This window comes from Trichomycterus rosablanca, chromosome 4 (genome assembly GCF_030014385.1).
Source record: "Trichomycterus rosablanca isolate fTriRos1 chromosome 4, fTriRos1.hap1, whole genome shotgun sequence".
Lineage (NCBI taxonomy): Eukaryota > Metazoa > Chordata > Actinopteri > Siluriformes > Trichomycteridae > Trichomycterus > Trichomycterus rosablanca.
The window spans coordinates 26,800,933-26,819,703 of NC_085991.1; the positions used below are offsets into that span (position 1 = coordinate 26,800,933).

The 18,771-nt window shown below is 39.4% G+C and overlaps 1 protein-coding gene across 2 annotated transcripts in view; it reads left to right on the top strand.

The window, feature by feature from the left end:
* focad (focadhesin) overlaps nucleotides 1-18,662 on the top strand; it is a 94,396-nt gene extending 75,734 nt beyond the window's left edge. Inside the window, exons 30-44 of one of the 2 annotated variants that reach the window (XM_062994084.1) lie at nucleotides 1,134-1,253; nucleotides 2,088-2,210; nucleotides 3,399-3,476; nucleotides 8,100-8,171; nucleotides 9,032-9,134; nucleotides 9,483-9,563; nucleotides 9,672-9,800; nucleotides 10,486-10,601; nucleotides 10,707-10,967; nucleotides 13,232-13,321; nucleotides 13,420-13,597; nucleotides 14,983-15,077; nucleotides 15,731-15,982; nucleotides 17,539-17,602; nucleotides 18,522-18,662. In XM_062994084.1, coding sequence (XP_062850154.1) covers nucleotides 1,134-1,253; nucleotides 2,088-2,210; nucleotides 3,399-3,476; nucleotides 8,100-8,171; nucleotides 9,032-9,134; nucleotides 9,483-9,563; nucleotides 9,672-9,800; nucleotides 10,486-10,601; nucleotides 10,707-10,967; nucleotides 13,232-13,321; nucleotides 13,420-13,597; nucleotides 14,983-15,077; nucleotides 15,731-15,982; nucleotides 17,539-17,602; nucleotides 18,522-18,595 — 1,836 coding nt within the window. In that variant the 3' untranslated portion in view covers nucleotides 18,596-18,662. Of the gene's footprint in view, nucleotides 1-1,133; nucleotides 1,254-2,087; nucleotides 2,211-3,398; nucleotides 3,477-8,099; nucleotides 8,172-9,031; nucleotides 9,135-9,482; nucleotides 9,564-9,671; nucleotides 9,801-10,485; nucleotides 10,602-10,706; nucleotides 10,968-13,231; nucleotides 13,322-13,419; nucleotides 13,598-14,982; nucleotides 15,078-15,730; nucleotides 15,983-17,538; nucleotides 17,603-18,521 lie in introns of those variants that run through there. The other variant, XM_062994085.1, reaches the window with a different exon arrangement.
* Nucleotides 18,663-18,771: the final 109 nt, after the last annotated feature.

The window sequence follows — 18,771 nt, forward strand, 5'->3', positions numbered from 1 at the left end:
TGTGTGAAGGAGCGGTATCGCAGGTCCTTCCTTCCTGCTGCTGTTAGACTGTATAACCAGCACTGCTCCAGACAGATCACACACACACTCTAAATCATTCATTATTCATAACAATGTGCAACTTTTTCCCCATGTAATTATTACAATGTGCAATATGTGCAATATTTTTTCCCATGTGCAATTATTATTTGTAATTATTTGTAAATATTTAGTTTTTTCAGAGTTTTTCAGAGTTTTTTCTGACTTTTTATTATTATTATTATTGTTATACACTGTACTTTTTATTGTCTATTTTTTGTACTGAGTGCTTTACTGTCCCTTCGCTGCTGCAACACTGAATTTCCCCACTGTGGGACTAATAAAGGATTATCTTATCTTAATGATTAAGTTTAGATGTTTCAGGCATACCCATTGCTACTAGGTGTATACAATCGAAAAAGGAAGACCCTGTTCTTTGGCAGCATGATTGATCCTCAGTGCATAAAATAATGTCCATTAAGGCATGGTGCCAGTTGACCTGGAGGGACTCGAGTGGTCTGCACAGAGCCCTGACCTCATCCCCACTGAATAGCTTTGGGATATAATCGAACATTATTTGTAAACCTGTCAGTGGCTCACAACTGCTCTTTAGCCTGAATGGGCACAAAGTCCAACAGACACACACCAAAACACTGTGGAAATATTACATGTTCATGTGTACACATACTTTTGGTTACATACTGTCTGTGTACTGTGGGCGACACAAATATAGATACTGAAAGAAAATTAATAGAAGTGCACTAATAACTTTGCAAACATTATGTGATTAATATTTTGATAGAATAGATCTTTATTGTCATTGTTGAAACAACGAAAAACCATTTAGCAGCAGGTGCATGTACACTTTGAGTCACAAGGACACACACAGGGAATGCAGATAATAAATAAAGCCGACAATAAGTACATAAGTACATAAATAATTCCAGTCTCATGTGTGGGGTAGCATTTGATTGCATTTAATTGCTTGTGGGTGAAAGCTATTTTTTAATCTGTTCGTATGTATGGATTAGATTTGATGTTTAATGTTGCAAAGATGTAGGTGTGTAAATTCAGGTCATAAATAATAAAAGCATGTGTTCTCTTTTGGAATGTAGGTTCTGGCATACTCTGTTTCATGTGCTGGAGTGTCTGCATTCAGCTGTGGCATTACTGATGCCAGTAAGGCTGAGGAGATGATGAACACTTTGAGATCCATGACTGAGGAAAACCAGCAGGTGGGAATCACAACATTTTATCACCAATACAGATATTATACTGGTCTTTAATCAAGCACCAACACCAATAGTTTTGGGTCAGAAAGCTGTCTGTGTGTTAAACTTGAATGGCTAATGGTTTAACAACAATGATATTAATAACAATCATTAACCTGGCCAAGTAATGATTGTTTGAAATACAAAGACAAGATGAAGAGATAAAGGACAAAAATATTGAGGGTTATTCCATTATTTGTATGTATCAATCTGTTTGTTTATTGCTAATTCAATCGTGTTCAGTTGTTTTGCCCTTACTGCAGTTGACCTAATGGTTTTTATGGTAATGTCAGATAAGAATCTGATGTGCATCTGCAGTCACACTGGCCAAGCGGGCTACAGGTTAAATGCTACCTTAGTCATGCATTTTATTAACTTCTCGTTTTGTAAAAGCACAAATACAAACCATTTAAGATTTGTGTGCATAAAGCTTGTTGTTACTTGGCAACGCATCAGCGGAGAAATACAGCTTTGAGTGGAAAAAGCTGTGCTATTATTTCAATTTTCCATAATTTACTTCAGGATAAATAACGTATCTAACTATCTACCTACCTACCTACCTCACTATCTACCTACCCATCCATCCATCCAATATCAGCAAGGTTAAAGCACTTCTCTATCAGATTGTAGGGTCGGAACTAACTGTGGTAGAGTTAAAATTAATTTTACTAGATCTTCAGCACTAATAAATAAATAAAAAAAATACAATTATTTATATTTTAGTCATCACTGTATTTAAATCATTCATAATGTTGGTGATAATGCTGGTTGATGTAAGGCCGTGTGTTCTGTGTGCAGACTCCAGGTTTGGCTTTGGCTCTGGGCCTCTCTGTGTATGGACTGTCCTCTTGTGGTCATGGTAAAGCTGAGGACCTCCACCCTCGCCTGCTTTCTGCATGGACCAAGATCTTGCTGGCAGAGGTACTTTACGTCCTACACATATTTATTCATTCATTTTTACCACCACTTTGTTCTGATCAAGGTCATGGTGGGTCTGGTTCATTGTGCGAAAGGCAGAAAACACATGGGCAGACACACACACTAACACCCAGAGCAATTTTAGCCGCTCCTGCGTAGCTTTTTATAACTACAATGGTACCTTAAAACTCAGCGTCAAAGGCATTGAGTTTCAAGGTATTTTTTTTCTCATAAGGATGTATGGGAAACCTGTTAATGTGTTCCTGGTCCCGTAAAACTGCCTATATTTTAGTCTAATGTAAAATAATGGGGTTGTTTTTGAAACGTATACACAAATAATAACACAAATATATTATAAATAACATTAAAATATAAGTGAAAACTGTTATAAAACTACATAAAAATACAATAACACCTGCACTTTTTATTGTTTATTGTTTTTTTATGCTTTTTAATCGTGGAGATGCTTGATTTTGGAATACTGTATCCCTTAGTAATTCACATGAGAAGTGGCAAAACCGCTTTTGCGCTGACTGCCATTTTTTCCTATGGAGTGTGGTGATGCACAAAGCTTAACGTGAATTATTGTACTAAAACAAGTTAGGAATTTCATTAGTGGAAAGAACTTAGGAGCAGTAATAATTAAGAAAAGTTTTGTGTTCCTGTGTCGTTCTTTTAATACATTAAGTTACATTAGGCTTTTATAACGATAAGCATTTTAGATTTAGAAAAGCTGATTCTTACAATTTCTTCCAAACCTGAGCTATAACACACGTTTAAAAGTGAAACAGGAGAAAAATGCAGCTAAACACAGGTACATGTGGAGCTTTCAGAGTGAATTCCACACAAATGCAGATTCGTCTCACAGTCGCACTTTGATGATGTCTTACTGCACCGCTCGAGCCAAGCGCTGAACAAAACGACAGTCGCACACACGTCTAGTTTAAGGTATATGTTAAGTTGAGGGTACAAATTTCTTGACAAAGAGTTCGAGTTTTAAAGATTTTGAGATTAGAGGACGTCGAGTTACAAGATACCACCGTACTACATACAGTCAGGTCTTTAAAATGGGATTACTGCCAAAAAGCTGTACTAATTCAATCAATTCCATTTTTTTAACTTGACGGTATTTTCTGATAACCCAAATCCATGTCTTTTTGTTGTTTTTTTTGTTTGTTTTTTTCCTGTAAGGGTTGCCCAACCATGCAAAGACTGGCAGCTCTCAATGGCATGATCTCACTCGTAGGTTCGGAGACTGCTTTTCTTCAGGTAAGCATCACTCACTTTCCGAATTTGGCTGGAACTGTATGGTGTTCTCAAGCTTTCAATACAGTGTTACAGGGTATATAGAAAATGTTTATACCCCTTTGATGTAGTTACTTTTTACTTATTCCTAAGTGGGCGGCACGGTGGATAAGTGTGTAGCACTGTCGCCTCACAGCAAGAAGGTCGTGGGTTTAATCCCCAGGTTGGGCGGTCTGGGTCCTTTCTGTGTGGAGTTTGCATGTTCTCCCCGTGTTCGCGTGGGTTTCCTCTGGGTGCTCCGGTTTCCTCCCACAGTCCAAAGACATGCAAGTGAGGTGAATTGGAGACACTAAATTGTCCAAGACTGTGTTCGATATAACCTTGTGTAATGAGTAACTACCGTTCCTGACATGAATAACTTTCTCAATAATCATCCTGTAAGTCTCCTGTAATACTTTGTAGAGCCACCTTAAGCTTTACTTAAAGCCGTCAGTCTGTTATGTTTCAATATGTCCCTACCAGCTTTGCACACATAGATTAGGGAATATCTGTCTATTCTTTCTGACAGAAATGTTTGAGTTCATCCAAATTTCAGCAATGCAATGCTGCTTTATTCTAGTTTATTCACAGACTGGATTTAGGTCAGGGCTCTAACTCGCTTTGTTTTTTGGCACTGTTTAGAGATGGTGTCATGTTGGAAGATGAACCAGCTGTTTAGGGCAGCATGTTTTCCTCAAGAATTTGGATTTATTTGGCAGCATCTATTTTCTCTAAACCTTAAAATATGTCTAGTTCTTGCTAAAGAGAAACATCCCCATAACATAATTTTGTTACATCATGCTTCACAGTAGGTAAGGTGTATTTTCAGCGGTGTGCTGTGTTTGGTTTTCTCCAAACATACTGCTTGGAGTTCAGTCCAAAAAGTTAATCTGATCATAAAACATTTTGCCACATGGCACTGGAATCTTCCAAGTCTTTCAGCATGGCACCTTTTCAAGAATGCCAGCTTTGTGTAAAGCTTGAGAGATTGGTGTCACATGCGCAGACCAATCAATCTCAGCCATACAAACTTAGTCCTTCTTCAGTCAGCTAGTTTGGAGATATGGTCCAGTCTTGTCTTGGTGCTGCCATGCACTGTACAAATTTTGATAATGCTCTTAACAGTACTCAGAGGGATAGTAAAAGCTGCTGTATCCTTCTTCTAACTTTTGCTTTTCCACAACTGGATCACTAAGCCATTTGAAATCACCTTTCCAGCCATGCTGAATGTTTGTGTTACCATGCCCTACTAGTAGTGGAATCGTCAGGAAACAGCTGGTTTTATTCTGACGTAATAAAAACCACTATAATTCATGGCAGGTGTAGGGAAATTACCTTGGTAGTTGATCTGGAAGGTGATTGGTTGTACAATATAGTACAATATTGGTTGTATAATAGTTACTTTAAAAATAGTCAAATTGGGGCACTCAGGTGGCACAGCGGTAAAACACGCTAGCACCCCAGAGCTGACATTTCCAACTCGTTGGTTCAAAACTCAGCTCTGCCATCTGGCTGGGCTGGGTGCCTACATGAACAACGATTGCTGGGAGCCAAATAGGGACCTCATAACTGAGGCAATTATGACCTCTGCTGGCTGATTGGTGGCACCTGCACAGAGTCGAGGAATAATGCGTTGATCAGGGTGTGTCTCTGCATACACAAATCTGATCCACATATGAACTCTTCTCGTGCAGGTAAAAGATGCAGTCAGCTACTGCATACGTGTCGGAGGGGGCGTGTGTCAGTCTCGCTTTCCCCAATCAAAACGGGATCGGTATCAGTGGAGAGGAAGCGTAATGCAATCGAGTATTTGGATAAGCTAAACAAAAATATTAAATATATACACCGACCAGGCATAACATTATGACCACTGACAGGTGAAGTGAATAACACTGATTATCTCTTCATCACGGCACCTGTTAGTGGGTGGGATATATTAGGCAGCAAGTGAACATTTTATCCTCAAAGTTGATGTGTTAGAAGCGGGAAGAAATGGGCAAGCGTAAGGATTTAAGCGAGTTTGACAAGGGCCAAATTGTGATGGCTAGACGACTGGGTCAGAGCATCTCCAAAACTGCAGCTCTTGTGGGGTGTTCCTGGTCTGCAGGGGACAGTATCTATCAAAATGGTCCAAGGAAACCGGCAACAGGGTCGTGGGCATCCAAGGCTCTTTGATGCTCGTAGGGATCAAAGGCTGGTCCATGTGGTCCGATCCAACAGACAAGCTACTGTAGCAAATTGCTGAAGTAGTCAATGCTGGTTCTGATAGAAAGGTGTCGGAATACACAGTGCATCACAGTTTGCTGCGTATGGGGCTGCATAGCCGCAGATCAGTCAGTTAGTATGTATATTCATATATTCAAAGTAAATAGTTTAAGGTAAATTATATTAAAATATATAATTTTCATGTTGATGATGAGGGTTAGAATGTGTAAATACAGCTGGAAAAAGTCAGACTTCATTTACTTCTATTTTCATGGTATAATGTGACAAAATTAAAGAGCCTCGATATGGTAAGATTGATGATTTTCTAAAGGCAATATATAAATCGAAACGATACAGCTAAACTGCAGTAACTGACCAGCATCTTCTGAAATTTAGTGAGCTATTTCAGATTATGGTGGCACGATGGCTCGGTGGGTAGCGCTGTCGTCTCACAGCAAGAAGGTACTGGGTTTCATTCCCAGGTGGAGTGGTCTGGGTCCTTTCTGTGTGGAGTTTGCATGCTCTTCACGTGTCTGTGTGGGTTTCCTTCTGGAGCTCCGGATTCCTCCCACAGTCCAAAGACATGCAAGTGAGGTGAACTGGAGATACAAAATTATCCATGACTATGTTTGACATTAAACTTGTGAAATTATTAATCTTGTGTAACCAGTAACTACCGTTTCTGTCATGAATGTAACCAAAGTGTGTAAAACATTACATTAAAATCCTAATAAATAAATATTTTAAATTAATTTCTATTGGTACGTTTAGTCATGTTAAGCTTTTAGATTTACACCAAGTGTCTCACCAAAGGTTCACTTCTGGTTATTGTGTATTTACATTTTTACCTACCCTCTTGTCTGATGGACAATAGCTTCCTACTGTCCTGTACAGGGTTTCTGACGTTAGTTTATGATGTGTTTAGACTCATGTCATATCACAGCCTATAAAACAATTCAGACTGTCCTGTGTGTAGCTTAAAAGAATTATCATACTGTTCAGTCTTTTTATTGGTTGTACTAAAGCGTGGCTTTTAAATGAGTGACTTTTAAAGCCAAGGAGATTAATGTAGCACTAAACAGCACTTAACTACCTGCTCATTTGCCCTTTCCGCACCCGGCTTATCATCACCAGCTCGGATGGTGCCAGCCTGAAATGGTACCAGCCTCAAATGCCAGTGTCATACCGCTTCTGGCCTTTTTAAAGTGCACACCTGTGCCAGCTTATGCTTTGTGTGGCAAATTACACCCCTCAATGCCCACCCACTTCATAGACACACACAGAGAGCTGTCTCGCCTATTTAAATGCAAATGCCACTGTACTTGGATGGTGGCCAGGACGTGTCTCCATAGTAACAGCAGAACTCGAAGAGGAATAAGGGGCACATTTTTACCCCCGGTGTTAAGTGAAATCCTTGTGGGTGTCTGATTACACAGCCCTCCCTTAATGATAAAAAAGATTCCCCAAAATAAGTCCCTAACATACTTTTATTGTGAGTGTTTTTACGTCTAAGAACATTTCAATGCATGGAACACTTAACATCGCTGGTTATCATCATGCTGTGAGTATTAGTAAAACTGGATGTTGTGTTTGCAGACTGAATTATAAAATCTAGCTGTCAACAAGTGCTGTTAAAATGTTGTCTTTATAAACAGCCTAATATGCTTCAGACAACAGCACCCAACGGCATAATGTGCTTTCATGAAACATGTCTCAGAAGATAAATGACATTGCAGTAATACTAGCCCTCTAGGAGGTTTTCTCTACAGTACTACTGCACCTCATTTTCCACTTTAATTAAAAAAAGATTTAATTTCCCCTATTTTTTTTACATAACTGCTGGGCCAGCTTGTAACTTGTATTTGGACAAATTATATCCATTTAAACTAGAACTTAAATTTTGTAACCATTTTCAAAAACATAAAATAACTGGTTTGGTAATTGGTTATACCATCTTTTGTAGCTATTACAGCCGGTAGTCTTTTTAAACAGGTCTCATTTACTTTTGCACATCATTTTGTAGCCAATATAGGCCGCCTTTACACAACCTTCATTCTAAATTTAGGAATGTTGTGACAGGGGCAGGTTTAACACTGTTTTATTACCTTTTCTTTAACAACATAATGCACTATAAGTTTTCAATAGAAGACAGATCTGTACTGCAGGCAGGTCAGTCTAGCAGGTAGGGTGCACTGTCATTGGGAGGTGCACTTGCATGCGCAGTGCGTGACTCTCAGTGCTGGTCCCAGTCATGAATAGAATCCGGTGTAAAGACTGTTCCAAGTCTGGTATGCACTCCAGATCCCCTGTGGCGACCCCTTAAAAACGGAAGCAACTGAAAGGAAAAAAAAATCAATGGCTCTACATCAGTCTTTTTATTTGGATTTTTCTGCTTTTTTGCAGCTTAAGAGTGAATCTGAACAGTCCTCTCAGCAGCAGAATCGACTAAACGAGGTCATAAGATCTATTACACAGGTAATATTCTCATTCTTTGTATACCTTCTATTCTACACAGTTATGGATTTTGTATCTGATGTAATAATGGAACACGAGGCGCCCAGGTGGCGCAGCAGGATATTCTGCTAGCACACCAGTGCTGGGATTCTAAACTCCCCAAGTTTGAATCTTAGTTCTGCTACTGGTCGGCTGCACGCCCCAGCGGAAACAATTGGCAGTGCCTGCAACAGACAAAATTGGCTGCTGGGTGGGAAAAGATCGGACTAAAAAGAGGGTGTGGTCTTGACGCTGTGTAAGGACTCTGGTTAATAGTCTGAGGCGCCTGTACAGAAGTAGAGGAACGCGGAGATCAGTTTGTGACTCTCTGTGCGCGGCCTCATGTGCGAAGCCACCAATGTATGGTAGGCAAATATATCATCCTCGGGTGTGATTAGGGTCCCCAGCAGTGGAAGACTAATTGGCTATGTTAATTTGGGAGAAAAAGGGATGAATCCATAAATAAAATAGAAAAAAAATAATGGTACACATTACAGCTGATATCACTGGTCAACCAATGTATCAGGCAGGTTCTGCAATAAACAGCTTTATGCCTACTCAGGTCTTGTATTTATGTGCATGATCAGGGTCAGGCTGACCACTAGCACACATGAACACACTGATAGCTTTAGTGTGTCGAATAAAAAAAACGTCACTCTTCCATTTTGTTTCTGCTAAAACCAAGCCAGTGCTTCAGGCCAAAATTAGTCCAATACCAATACTCGGTATTATATCACTGCATCCCTAATGTCATGCACAAAGCTTTCTTTAATATTCTTATTTTCATTCATTAAATTGCAGATATTGTTTCTTTCTCTTATTTGTTTTACTGTTGCTGGCAGATCATCTCTTTCTCAGGAGCATTAGGTCTTCAGTCTAATGGAGCATGTTTGGTGGCTCATCTGCACTTGGCTCATATGTCCAGCAGCCACAGCCGAACTGCAGGTATGAGCTGGATTATTATTTACATATTTCAGTATTGGGTGTCTTTCTTGGATTGTAAGGCTTTTTTATTTGCAGTCAGTTTGTTACTGTAAGGAAAAAAGACACATTTGACACTTTTCCTTGTAAAAATGTAGCGTAATGTAATGAAATCAGTTACAGTCAATTACATCATGCTAGGATGGGAGCTGTTTCACACTCACTATACACGTACCCATGTTCATTATAATTAATATTCATATCATAAATAATGTTATAATTATCAATTTATACATTTAACTAAATAGTAAATATAAAAAGATTGGACTTTTTCCTCTTTTTGTAGCTTCTCTTTCTGTCTTTTTTCTTCAGTGCCACAGGACTTCAGCTATCTCCCAGAGAGGAGTATCATCCGTGCTTCAGTGCTGTACATTACTGAAGCAGGAAGGAAAGGTATTATACTAGACTTTATTGTTTTAATTACTGTAAGATGTTGCATCATTCCTAAGCTCCATTACTGTAATTAATTTAATTAATTAATACATGGATTTTTGTTTCCAGGGCCTGAGGTCATTCCTCCAGATCTGTTAAAGGCAGTGTTGGCTCCACTGGCCACAGTGGGTGCTAGCTTCCAATATCCACCAATCAACTGGAGTGCCATCCTCTTGTCCGTGATGAGACTCAACTTTGGTAAATCTAAATAAGTGTGGGCATCTTTGGCCTTAGCTTAAGTGTTTATGTAGTAAAATGTAGTTAATGGGAGTGAAGTGAAAAGAAAACCTCTGCTAACTAAGCAAAAAATCAATTGCTCAGTGGTTAAAGTACTAGATTAATAATCAGAAGGTTGCTGGTTTAAGCCCCTCTCCTGCCAGGTTGTCAATTTTCTTGTGGATTTCCCCCTTTATCTCCCAATTTAAGTATTTCCAATTAAGTATTTCCTTAATTGTGAATCTGCTGCTGCTTGCCCAACCCCCTGATCAAGGTTTGCTGCATTCCCTGGCCATTTATTATCACCTACCAATTTTTGGTTTCCACACTAAGAGCCAGTCACCGAGATCACATATCGCAGCAGCAGCAAGAAGAGACCCTGTCCAACCTTTTCTCCCTCAAACATGATCAATAATGTTTGTGTGGATGCCTGGCCAGGTGGATGGCTCTGAGATGTGAACACTCCGCATTGGTGTGCTAGCATGTTAGATCACTGCACCACTTGAGCACCTAAATAGCTGAAATAAACAGAATCAAAGTAATTCACACCAAAATTTGCACACTGAAGAGAGAAGTGTTATTTAGTAACCACTAGATACAGTTGTATGTACTCCTTTTTCAAACAGCTGGTCAGATGACTGGTGATGCTCTTCTGTGCCCTCTGTAGGTGAGGAGGTACAGCATCACTGCATAGAGCTGGCTGCCAGTCAGAGCCAGAGTTCCTCCAGTGCTTCACTCTTCCTGGGTGTATGGCTCGCTCCTCCACTGGTCCACAGCCTCAGTGTAAGTGCTCACTAACCAAGAGATTCTGGTGTTTGAGAAATGGATAAGTTAATTCAGATTCTCCATGTTCTGTATAATGTGTGTTTCCCGTTCTGACACTTGTAGCTGCGTACCAGAGCTCTTCTGTACGAGTGCTTGAGTTCGTGGATGAAGCATGTTGCAGAAGATAAGCTGCAGGTGTACGTGGAGAGTTTGGCGGTACAGCAGTTTAATCCAGATACCCGAGCTCTGAGGCGTTCTCTCTGCCGCTCCATTCTTCAAGGCCTGGCTAAGGCTATGGCTCTCCCAAACCCAGCTCAGAACTGCTGGGCAATTCTGTGCTCCACCACTGAGAAGATATTCCAACTTTTACCTGATCATATACAGGTAGGATTGCTGGTTATAATGGGCTGGAAAGATGAAAAATAATTGAGAATTTTGACTATCAATGGCTTTCGAACCGTAATGGTTGGAATCTTGGGTTCTCTAACTGAGCACAAGGCTAAAACACAATTGCACAACCATGATCATTCTCTCACAGTGAGGGACAAATGAATCTAATAAATCTAATTATACTAGAATTAAACAAAAATAACACAATATGCCAAACTCCAAGCTGACATTAACCTGGGGTGAGAATTGGATGTAAACCTCCAGGCTACAGAAACTGCCCCCACTTTTACCCACTGTCCCACCCTGGCTGTAAACAGGGATTTTAAAATGTGGCATTTGTATGTGACTAAAATTAAAGCCTTTTACAGACTGGTTTTGTATAATATATTTACTTTTTTAAAGTCTGTTTGTGATAAAAGCCTTGATATACAGTAGATATACAGTATGTACACCGCACTGAACAGTGGCTGGCATGTTGACCGCAACGTATTACCTAATTATAATAGCATGGACAGTGCATCACCTTTAATGTGATAAACCATTTAATGACATGACAAGATAAGATGCATGAACTAGATCAGTGCTATTCAATAATGGAGTTGGGGTTAGCTTATGAAAATGATACTAGGTGAAAGGTTATGGACACAAGTTATTCCCAAAATTTGGTGCATGTCGAAAAGGTGGGCTGTCCAAAGATCTTCACAGCTTTTGTGTTGCAGTAAGCACATGTGATTTGTCCAAACCTCAAAATACATATATATTTGTTGTCTTTGTTGTTAACCACAGTCCACTTTCCCCATCAGAAGACATAAAAAGATTTTACTACTGCCAAGTACAAGCTGACTATGTTAAGCATTAGCTGGTTTGATCAGTGTGACAGAACTGGAATGAAATGAAAAAAAAAAATAGTACTCATAGTGTTTAACTTATTTTTAAGCCATCCCTATAAAGTGTTGTTTTAAGGGTTGATATTTCATATTGTTGAAGGAAAAGAAGTGCTAAAAGTTTAAATACAATTTTTATAAATAACACATTGAACTTATATAGCATCTTTCACAAACCCAAGGTCATGTCACAAAACAAAGGCCATTAGAGAGAGCGGAAGTATTGAGAGAAGAGGTAGGTTGTTAGCTGAGCTTTGGAAGTGCAGAAAGACGTTGAGAAGTGAATAGATGAGATTAGCAAATTCCAGAGAGTGGGGGCAACAATGCTAAAGGACTGGCCATCCATAGTGGAAAGCCTGTATTTAGGAATAAATGACCGATCAGAATCATTATATGACATAAGGATGTCACAGTGGTCAGAGGTAAGAAGGAGAAAGACCACGCAAGGAGCCAACGTAGCTGATAAAGGATGTGAATGATATTCATTTACATTTAAATTTTCGCCGTTTAGCAGACGCTTTCATCCAAAGCGACTTACAGTTGTGACAGTATACAATCTAAGCAATTGAGGGTTAAGGGCCTTGCTCAATGACCCAACAGTTGCAACCTGGCACAGGTGAGGCTTGAACCGGCAACCTTCTGATTACTAGTCCAGTACCTTAACCACTAGACTACAACTGCCCAACTAATATTCAAAGATTATTAGTGGGTAGTAAGATTCTAGCTGCAGAGTTTTGGATATATTGTAGGTGGCACAGAGTTTTAGCTGGCAGACCATGAAACAAAAAGTTACAATAATTCACCCTAGATCTAATAAAAGTAAACTGCTGACACGCCTCATTTCTTTGGCAGGTTCTTTCGGTGCATATTTGGTCTTCCTTCATCGTCTATCTGTTTTTGTTTATTTCTTTTTTTCACCATATTGAGAAATCCTCTCATCTGTTAACACTTTCATGCTTAACGCTACCTACTGAAGCCTACAGCTGTTAAAATGAACTATGTTACGGTATGGCGGTATTTGAAAAATCCATACCGTATGAGGAATCGAAGACGGTATACCAAATGTACCATCATACCGCCCTGCACTTACTAGAATCTTAGCATTTTTAAAAGAGAGAATAACAATATTGTAGAGATGAAAAAATAAAGACTTGTTTAGAGATTTAATATGTGGGACAAAAGTAAGGCAGGAAACAAGTGCAACACTAAGATTAAGCACAGTAAAAGACAACACGGACACTATTATAAAATATTACATTTTGTGTTAGTCATAAAAGACTTAATTCGATCGAGTGTCTAAACTTGAATTCACTCGACTGTATTTGTGTTTTTGTTTTGTTTTTACTGCTTGATGACCTGCTTTTGTGATTGGAGGCTAATGAGGTGCATCTCTATGAAGGAATCTGTTCTTGTTTGTCAGAAATGAGCGACACAGAGATCGACAGGATTGTTAAAGTCACTGAGGTACAGATTCAGTTCTCTCTGTTAATCTTAGTTCAAAACAAAAAATGGCAGCAATGCTTAGTGACCCTGCTCTGATTGTTTTGTGCTGACCTCTACAGGTCAATGTGGAGAAGACAACCTTTATTCTGTCCTATCTAAGCTCCAAAGGCAGAATTCCACTCCTGGCTGTTAACGATGTTATCAGTACAGTTCTTCAAACAGGGAAGGTTGAGAGAATCAGCTGGCTGATCCTGCAGTGCTTCTACCAGTCACGGCTGTCCTCTAACCCTAACACAGGCAAGCCAGATATTTCAACGAAATGCTCAAACTTAGTACAGTGGTACCATGAAACCCAACGTCAGTAGGTTCTGCGAGTGGCATCGAGTTTAAAAGATGTTAAGTTTTAAGATATTTTTCCCTATAAGGATGTATGGTAAACCTGTTACTGCGTTCCATGGTCCCATAAAGAGTTTTAAAGATTTTGAGTTTAGGGGACGTTGAGTACTGTATATATTACTGTTTGATATGAATTGTGTGTACACATTAACAGTTCTACAAAGATCTTACTGCCTTTTTTGTCAGTTATGGACTCAAATCTGCCACTCTAAATCTGTAAAAATTTGAGATATTGATTCTTAAGTGTATTTTCTCCATCGTCTGAAGGTTAAAAAAAATTAAGGACAGTTCAGAGATCAAACATTCCTTACCCAAATCCATATTTTATTACCAGGTTTAGTAGGCCTGATAGAGCGGGCACTTTGTCTGTACGATCATGTGTGACAGTTAGCACTTAATCTAATTTAATTAAATAAAAAAATTAAATGGTATAATGGAAGATTAAATACACATTCAATGTGTGTATTGCAATGTTCTATTTAGGTGTACTGTACCATGTAAAAAAATTCTTCTTTTTTTTTTGTCACTACCATAGTACGGGCCACTACAGCAGATTATTCTGAATCAAATACATGAATTGAATCTCTTCCTGATGCAACCCTCCTATTTTTTTTTAATCTGGGCTCAAGACCAGCACTGAGAGCGCACTGACAAGTGCAAATCCCAAAGGCTTGGCTATTCACCCCACCACTTCTTCAGTCATGTCTGTGTAGATGCTTGATTGGCCAACAGCACCAGTGAAATTCAAAACCTGGCTCACATTGGTGGTGGGTTAGCATGATTTACCGGTGCACCACCCGAGTGCCCACTAGTACAAATATACAAAAGACGTACCATTCCTGAGAGTTGTGAATCTACCCAGTGACATGACTCGGAAAAACCAACTATCGATGTTTTGATCACTGCCTTTGCTTGCCTCAGAGTTTGTTTGTCGTCAGTATTGTAAGGCATGTGAAACACTTGTCCACTGACATCAGGTAAAATGTTTAAACAATTGCTAGCCCTGTTCTTATCTGAAATTATCATTCTAAAAGCCTTTCCAGTACTCTCTACCAAACTGTGATCCTGCAACTAATATGCAAACCCAAATTCTTGAAAGCATACGCATATAAACAACTGACCATGTGCTTTGTTGGACATCCCATACCAAAACCACAGGCATTCCACAAGGATGTGTCTGTGGGAATTTAGCCAACTTTGTTTTGGTTAAGTTTGTGAATCACGTTGACCCATTCCTTCAAAAGAACCTTAGACATTTACACACATTTTTGTTTTTCTTTCATTAGGTGTGGCCAAAAGAATGGAGTGGCTGCTAGAATTAATGGGACACATCAGGAAAGTGGCATATGGAGCACCCACAGTGAAATGTGATGCCACAGTGGTATGTAATGAAAAGAAAAACAATCACAATGCAAACCTGTCTGTGCTAGCAAATATGAATATTCAAAGATTTAGCTTTTAAACCTTTTATTTTAGACAAGGTCTAGGAGAAGATTGGGTGAGGGTGGGGTGGGTGGGGGCTCATCTGCATTTTCAGTGTCGAGTATCTTTACATATCCGACCACAATCTACCATCTACTTTCACAATTCTATGTTTATAGCATATGTATTTGGATCTGGAACAACAGTGAAATATTTAAAACATCCTGCACACCTTATACAGAGCTGTCATCCCACCTGCTCAGCCGAAACAAAAGCAAGCAAAGGGAACATGGGAGTTTGGATCCTTGGGTAAATTCCAATAAAGCTGTGCAATATTACAATATACTCTTTGCCAGTGAAAAAGATTTTCCTTTGCTGTTTATGGTTTGTTCAGTAAGGTTGAGGTGAGAGTTCTTGTACACCAAAATTATTAAACCTCCTTTCTGTGTGTTTTGGGCTAGCAGTGTTTGCATGTCTGAACATATTTGATATAAAAATTTGCTCTCAAGAGATTTAATTTAAGAGATTAATTTGCTCTGTTCGAAAGAGTTTTATCTTTTGTGTTTAAATCTCAGCGATACGCCTGAACAGTTTCTTCCCCTCTTGACACAGAGCACCAGCTTCTTGCTTGGCGTTTTTGCCGCTGCACTGGTCTCATGGGCCGATCACTCTATGCCACTCCTTATTGGCATCCGAGCCCAGTGGTTTCCATGGCAAAATTCATCACTTCAGCTAGACCTCGCCCATGACCTCTATGTGAACACTGCGAGCACCGAGGAGTCGGTAAAACAGTGTCTGCTAGCTATGCCATACAGCCTGAAGCACCTGCTAGTCAAGGAGCCGTGGAAGTCCCAGTCTCAGAAGGTATGAATTGTGTAAATACCAAATATAAAAGTAGTTTCAGTAAAGTAACACATGTTCTGTAAATTAGTAAATTAAAGAAACCACATACAGGTGGAAGATAAACAACAGCCAACAAAGTGTGTAAGTAAGGTGTTGGGTCAACACAAACCACCTGGACAGCTTTGTTGCACAAGTCTCTAGAAAAAACACCCTCCTTCCAAAATATATTCCTTCCTTTAGTGTTTCAGTGGTGGTGGTGCAGTCTAACACATGCTTCCAGAATCTTCTATACGTGTTTAGCTAGGTTGAAATTCGCCCACTGTAAAGGTCTTCCATATGATTTCTCATCATTTATGTTGGCTGAGATTTGTTTAAACACCCTGATCACTCTAATACTCTTCAGATCATTCAGTGCACCTTGTGGCTTTTATTATTTTAAAAAACCACTGGGTGGCATGGTGGTTCAATGGGTAGCACTGTCACCTCACAGCAAGAAGGTCCTGGGTTTAATTCCCAGGTGGAGCAGTCCGGGTCCTTTCTGTGTGCAGTTTGCATGTTCTCCCTGTGTCTGCATGGGTTTCCTTCTGGAGCTCTGGTTTCCTCCCACAGTCCAAAGACAAACAAGTGAGGTGAATTGGAGATACAAATTTTTCCATTTTCCTTGTGTAATGAGTAACAACCGTTCCTGTCATGAATGTAACCAAAGTGTAAAACATGACGTTAAAATCCTAATAAACAACAAACAGCTAGGTTGAAATTCGCCCACTGTAAAGATCTCCAGTACGGGTGACCGCAATTTATTGAAATAGAACACCCCAATCACTCTAATACTCTTCAGATCATTCAATGCACCTTGTGGCTTTTATTATTTTGAGAAAACACTAGGCAGCACAGTGGCTCAGTGGGTAGTACTGTTACCTTACAGCAAGAAGGTCCTGGGTCTTTTTTGTGTGCAGTTTGCATGTTTTCCCCATGTCTGTCTGGAAGCTCCTGTTTCCTCCCACAGTCCAAAGACATGCAAGTGAGGTAAATTGTCCATAACTGTCTTTGACACTAAAGACTTGAACTGATGAATCTTGTGTAACCAGTAACTACCTGTCCTATCATTAATGTAACCAAAGTGTGTAAAACACGATGTTAAAACCACTCCCACCCTGATAGAAATGTTTCATTACATTAATCTTTCCTTCATTAGCCTTCATTTTCAGTAATCTTTCCTTTTAACTGGATGCAAACCACATTAACAAAATGCTGCTCACAACATTACACAAGCACCAGACCTCCTTACAGTAGTGGTCAAACATTTCGTACTGTTCTTTCGGTGTACACCATACATACACTCACCTAAGCCATTTGGTCTTGTGTTATATGACGACTTATAGTAGGTGCTATTATACCACCTGGCATTTGTACCCCAGTAATATATTTTTTTAACTTCTTGGTCCAAAATTAGGGATGACTGAGCCTGATCAGCATTTTTTTCAAACACCACAGTGCATGTTACAATAATTACTGTGTAATTTCTTCTCTTTGTGATGCTCTGAAATGTGGAAATGATTCTTTTCTTTATCTCTCAGTTCATTGACTGGCTCTTCAGCTTGACAGAGGCTTCTGATGAAGTTTTATCACAAACAGCCAGAGGTGAGAAAATAAGTGTTGACACTGTTATTACAGCTATGTTTTGGTCTGACACTTTTACACCAACCTACTCGTGTAAAGTAGGCTATGAAATTATAGACCATACAGTGTCTCTTAAAAAAATATTCACAGCTCCCTTAACTACTGTATTATTTCATGGTTTCTGAAATTTTTTTTCTGGTTTAACTGTTAAACTATGTGTTATCATGTCAGATAAAAAGAAAAGGCATTATGTGTGTTTTATTTTGTTGATTTTTAAGTAAATTTTACAAACATGCTTAACATTTACAACCTTAATCACAAAGAAAGGGTGGCTCGGTGGGTAGCACTGTCACCTCACAGCAAAAGGGTTCTGGGTTCGATTCCCAGGTGGAGCGGTTCGGGTTCTTTCTGTGTGGAGTTTGCATGTTCTCCCCGTGTCTGTATGGGTGTCCTTCGGGAGCTCCGGTTTCCTCCCACAGTCCAAAGACATGCAAGTTAGGTAAATTGGAGATACAAAATTGTCCATGACTGTTTGACATTAAAAACTTGAACCTGTCCTGTCATGACTGTAACCAAAGTGTGTAAAACATGACGTTAAAATCCTAAATAATCAATCACATGCTGACCAAAAGTCAACTGGCAAAGCAACACTAGAGTGGGTTAACCCCATCAAAAATGGAGTGGCACATGTGTTGGAGGGGGTGTGTGTTTGACACGGCTCTCCTCAGTAAGGAGTGGAAGTCAGCAGCAGTAGAGAGAAATGTTTAATTATGTTTAATGTTTAATTATCCTACAAATAACAATTATGTGCCACTGTGCTTATTACTATGTTCCAATACTCCCATGTTTTTAAGTTTCGATAGTATCAACTGATACTGATATTCTAAACTATACTGTAGTCTGTATATCCTCATCCAGTATTTTTTTTTCTTGTCCACAGCAACCTTACTGGCACTGAGATCAACCCCAGAGTTTAAGAAGAAGGCGGTGTGGACAAGGGCATATGGCTGGTGAACTAAAATGTACTCACTGCACCCTTATTTGTGTTCAAATAAGTAAAATGTATAAAAGCTGCAGTAAATACTTCTGACTCTACATATTAGTTTATGTATGCATGTCATTCAGCGGAGAACAAAATTAATCAGACAAACAGAACCACGTATACATCCTTTATTTGAAGGAAATATACA